Source organism: Kryptolebias marmoratus, linkage group LG16, assembly GCF_001649575.2.
Source record: "Kryptolebias marmoratus isolate JLee-2015 linkage group LG16, ASM164957v2, whole genome shotgun sequence".
Lineage (NCBI taxonomy): Eukaryota > Metazoa > Chordata > Actinopteri > Cyprinodontiformes > Rivulidae > Kryptolebias > Kryptolebias marmoratus.
Window position 1 is genome coordinate 1,040,453 of NC_051445.1, and position 5,345 is coordinate 1,045,797.

A 5,345-nucleotide genomic window follows, 5' to 3' on the forward strand; every position below is an offset into this window, starting at 1 on the left:
TGTTGTAATAACAATATTCTGATGGTATGTCTGATATAAAATGCCAAGTTGTTTCATAGCATTATAAAAACAAGTTTTTAGCAAAAAACAAAAAGCCCAACCAGTGATATGACATTGAAATAAATTAATTTGTCAAAAAACAGTGACTTTATTAGAAATCCAAATGTTTTCTGATATCTGTCTATATCAATCATTTTAAAAGAAAAATTTGTAACTGTTTTATTTGTAACACTGCTTTCATGATCAGTTGCTTTTAATCTGCCTCCATGATAAATTTTGAGTCTTCATTTTATATCTAATTATTCCTAATTTTCCAGATGAGGTTGAAGTTTAATTTGTATCTTTTTATGCTTAAGAATGGAACAGGTAAGGACTGAGCTGGATATGTAAGAAAACAACTATAAACTTTAAAATACAACATCGTAGTAATCCAACTAGTCTAAAAAGAAAAATGCTTAACAAAGTCAAATGTTTCATGCTTCAATTTCAAAATAGATTTAAGTATACAGTCTGAACACAATATGTTTCTTCCACCTGAAATAATGCCGTCTCATCTGCTGTCAAACAGTTCACCTCAGCTTTTTTACTGGATGACTGATCTGACATGATTTGACCTATAACTACTTTATATTTTTCCCACAGGGTAGAGTTGTGAGACTCTACCATTATCATGATTACATAGGAAATCAGAAATTTGAGCAGTTACATAGTCACAGAAAGGCATGTCCTTGTAGAAAAAGGGATTAAACTTCCAGTTATAAAAATGTTGAGGAAGGTCAGACTTAACTGACACTGAAAGGGGGCATGATCAGAAATTAGAAGACTGAGATAAGCTGTGAGAGCTTTCTACCTTTGAAAAGGTTTTCGAAATAACTAAAAAAGCAATCACAGAGAGACACATTATCATTACAGGGATAAAGAAGAAATCACTTATTAGAAGGGTATTACAGCCTCCACATGTCAACTAAATTTAGTGATTTGTTCAGATTATTAGGAACAAACAGACTAATGATTAAGCATTGTTCGAAGAAGAGTTATCTAAACTGGTATAATAACTTTTAAAATTCCCTCCAGTAATTATATTGTAGTCAATATGGTCGACTAATGATTGAAAACTTTACAAAAACAAATTTGGGGTTATTAAAATTGAATTTAAAAATATTTAGAAGGAGGAAGGGGGGGATGCATTAATAGAAGTGGATGCATCTGACAAATGGTTTTGTGATCTATAGACCATACCAAAGTCCGATTATTATTCTTCAGAACAAATAAAAAAAGGTGATAAACAAAAACAACTGGACTTTTATTCTGTAGCTGAAGATGTTTCACTTCTCATCTGAGGTGGTTTGTGAATTCAAAAAGCAGAGAGAGTGGAGTGTGAGCTTTTGAAGCTGAGATGTTCTGTATTCTAGATTCACCTGCAGATTAACTCACTCTCCTAACAATAGAGGATCTACTGGCAGTTTGTTGAAGCATGCTGCTGTTTCTGCAAAGTGTTTCATATCATGATTAAAGAGAGCTTTGTCTCCCCACTGCTGAGAACATCTGCAAATTGAACCTGGTGTTATTTAGTAGAACTTTCCTTCATTCGAATCAATTAAATTCAACTCAATTCAGTTTATTTATATAGCAGCAATTCACAACAAAAGTCGTCTCAGGGCACTGTACAAGAACATTCACATACATTACAAAAAGCCAATTAGTAAAAGCCATCTAAGGAAGCCAGCAGATTGAGTTAATTCTTCACTTTGTTGCAGTTTCCCATCCTGAGCAGCACACTGGTGACAGTGGAAAGAAAAACTCCTTTCTAACAGGAAGAAAACCTCCAGCACAACCAGGCTCAGGATGAGCGGCCATCTGCTTCGACTGGCTGGGGTTTGAGAGGGCAGGAAAGAGACAAACACAGAGGGACGGGTCCAGGTGTAGTTTCTACTGGAAGAAAGACAAAGAAAATCATGTTAGTGATAGAAATAATTACAGTAGAGCAAGTAAAGACAGTAGCAGAGTGAGGACACGTGGACAGTTTGTCCTCCAGCAGTCTAAGCCTATAGCAGCAGAACTAAGGGATCGCTCAGGAAACTCAAGCCAACCCTGACTATAGGACTGATCAAAAAGGAAAGTCTTGAGTCTGATCTTAAAAGTAGACAGGGTGTCAGCCTCACGGACAGAAACAGGAAGTTGGAGCCTGAGAACTAAAAGCTCCGCCTCCTGTTCTACTTTGGAAACTCTAGGAACCACAAGTAAACCTGCAGTTTGAGAACAAAGTGCTCTGTTAGGAAAATTTAGAACAATAAGATCTTTATAATAAAATGGAGCTTGGTTGCTGAGAGCGCTGTATGTTAGGAGTAAGATTTTAAATTCTCTCCTGAATTTTACAGGGAGCCAATAGAGAGAAGCTAAAACTGGAACCTGATCTCTTCTCCTAACTCTCATCAGAACTCTGGCAGCAGCATTTTGGATCAACTGAAGACTTTTTAAAAAGTTCTTTGGACTCCCAGATAATAAAGATTTAAAGCAGTCCAGCCTAGATGTGATAAATGCATACATTTTAGTGATATTGTTCAGGTAGAGGAAAACAGACCTGGTAACATTTTTAAGACAGATCCTGATCCAAAATAACACCAAGGTTCTTTACTTTAGAACTGGAGGCCAAATTAATGCCATCCAGAGGAAGAGAAAGGCTGCAGAGTTTGTTCCTAAGATCCTCAGGTCCAAAAACCACAACCTCTGTCTGTCTGAGTTTAAAAGCAGAAGATTCCTGCACAACCTCATACATTCTTAGCCCCCTTTATCACCTGTTTAAATGTCAGTTGAATCCATGTGTACAACATCTTACAGGTACTTATTGAAACTCAATTCTTTTCCCCAGGAACCACCCTGACAAACAACGATGAGATAAGGATTGTGTTGGTGGGAAAGACTGGATGTGGAAAAGGTGCCACTGGAAACACCATTCTGGGGAAAAAGTCCTTTAAATCCAAGTGCTGTGGCATATCTGTAACTGTGGATTGTGATAAAAAAGCTGGTAAGGTGGAAGAACAACAGGTTGCCATCATCGACACTCCGGGTCTACTTGACACCAGTTTTAAGGACAAGAGAAAAGATTTGAGCCAGTGCATCAGGTACGCTGCTCCTGGCCCTCATGTGTTCCTGGTGATCATCTCCCTGGGCAGATTCACTGCAGAGGACAAGGAGACAGTGCAGAAGATTCAAGAGATCTTTGGAGAGGCTGCAGACAGATACAGCATGGTCCTCTTTACTCATGGAGACAACCTGGATGACACCACTATTGAAGAGTTCTTGTCTGAATGCCCAGATATACAGGAAGTTGTGCGCAGATGCAACAACCAGTACCATGTCTTCAACAACAAGCTGAAGGGTGACAGGTCTCAGGTCATCGAGCTCCTGCAGAAGATCAGAGATATTGTTCAGAAGAACGGAGGAAGCCACTACACCAACAAGATGTTCCAAGAGGCTGAGAGGTTGATAGAAGAGGAGAAACAACGCATCCTGAAGGAGAAAGAAGAGGAATCATGCAAAGAGAGAGAAGAAATGGAGAGAAAGATAAAAGAAATATATGACAAGCAGGCACAAGAAATGCTCCAGGCTGAGAGAGAGGAGAAGAAGGAGAGAGAGGAGGAGAGGAAGAGGGAGAGGGAGGAGATGAATGAAGAAAGGAGGGAGCGGGAGAGGATGAATGAAAAAAGAAGAAGAGAAAATGAAGAGAGAATAAAGGAGATGGAACGCAAAATGAAAGCTTTAAATGACCAGAAAGAACAAGAATTAGGAGAGAAAAATAGAAAGCTGAGAGAACAACAGGAAAGAGAAGCCAGACAAAAGGCTGAAGTGCGTAGTAAATGCACTATTCTGTAATTCCATGTTCTGCTGCAGAGAAGTTCTTTTATTTTATCACTCTTTTATTTTTCTGTGGTGTTTAGTTCTATTTATTTCTACACCTGTTTGTGTCAGTTGATCGATCCATTTCTTCTGATTTCACCTAGAGGTGTTTTTTCTATTCTTTGTATTGGTGTTGTCATGTGGTTTTGGACCCTGTTTATTAATTTAGCATTTCTTGTTCCAAGTTGTTAAAGCAGCATCTTGTAACCTGAATATGTCTGCAGTTTGGTTCACAATAAACCTTCCTGGGGTCCTGAGTGGATCTAAATATGTTATCTTTTGTTAAAAACTATAAAACACTTGTTATAGAAACTATAAAATGGTTTAAAAGCTTCTTTAGATAATTCATTCTTGTGGGAATCTTTCATAATGGATCAAAATAAAGTGAAACTAAGAACCCAGCATTGTGTTTCTGTGTTTATTCGGGCTTGTGCTTCAGGCGGTGTCCCTCCCTCACAGATAGTCTGATGATGAGAATAAAAAACTGAAGAAATTATGATAAAAGTCATTACATTAAAAAACAAACAAATATAAAACATTGTCTCGACTTTGTATCTTTTCCCCCCCAGAATTTCCATGAGGTCCACCAAAAGAAATTTTCCCTGCAGAGAGAAGCAAAGCAACCCTAACCCCTAACCCAGATGTAGGAATTACTGTAACTGTTAGAAAAGCTGCACCACCTAAACTGAATTACTATCAGTAAAAGAAAAGCCGTGCTCAGGGGTGGAAATTAGCACCCGCCACCGGCCAAATGTGGGTAAATATTTGAAGTGGCGGGTGAATTTGATCAACGCACACGCCACTGTGACGGGTTGGCAATTTGAACAGAAAAGGTATTATTTGTCCTCCTGACATATAGGGGGCAGCAATGTGCTCGAGTTGCTGCTGTTACGTCGAGCCGCGCCATAGACAAAATGTTCCTGCTTGGCTTTTTACCAGGTCGTTTTCAGTGGAAATTTCAGAAAGGAAATGCTTTTCATTCTCTCTGACACTCCTCTGTAAGACTCATAAGAAAACAGAATTTATGCAGAAATTAAAGCTGTTTATTTAATTGTAAAATCTACCAGTCTAACTGAGCTGCTACACTCCTATACCCCCTCCCGTTCCCCTACATCAGCAGACCTCGCCTGTAAAAGGGAAAGCGGAGCACCACCCTGGAGCCAGGCCTGGGGAGGGGTGGGAGAGCTCACCGGCGAGCAGTGGCGGCTCCAGAGATTTTTTTCTGCAGGTGCTAAGGGGGTGCTAAGCATTTTATTGAGGGTGCTAATGAAGGATTATTTGTTCTTACAGTTCTCAACACACACAGACGCAAGCACAAACATATATAATCATATAAATGAAGAACAGAATGAAATATACATATGTATCTGTGATAGGCCGATATCTCTACCTAAACCTCTATCACAGAAATAAAGAAGCTTCCCACAACATGAACATGTAGCAGTGCA

At 39.0% G+C, this 5,345-nt stretch overlaps 1 protein-coding gene across 1 annotated transcript; it reads left to right on the forward strand.

Annotated features, from left to right (window-relative positions):
- The first annotated feature begins 357 nt into the window (after positions 1 to 357).
- On the forward strand, positions 358 to 4,344 carry LOC108250286 (GTPase IMAP family member 4-like). Its single transcript, XM_037980308.1, has 2 exons — positions 358 to 366; positions 2,839 to 4,344. The coding sequence occupies exons 1-2, from the start codon at positions 358 to 360 to the stop codon at positions 3,871 to 3,873; spliced, it is 1,044 nt and encodes a 347-aa protein (XP_037836236.1). The 3' UTR covers positions 3,874 to 4,344.
- The last annotated feature ends 1,001 nt before the right edge of the window (positions 4,345 to 5,345 follow it).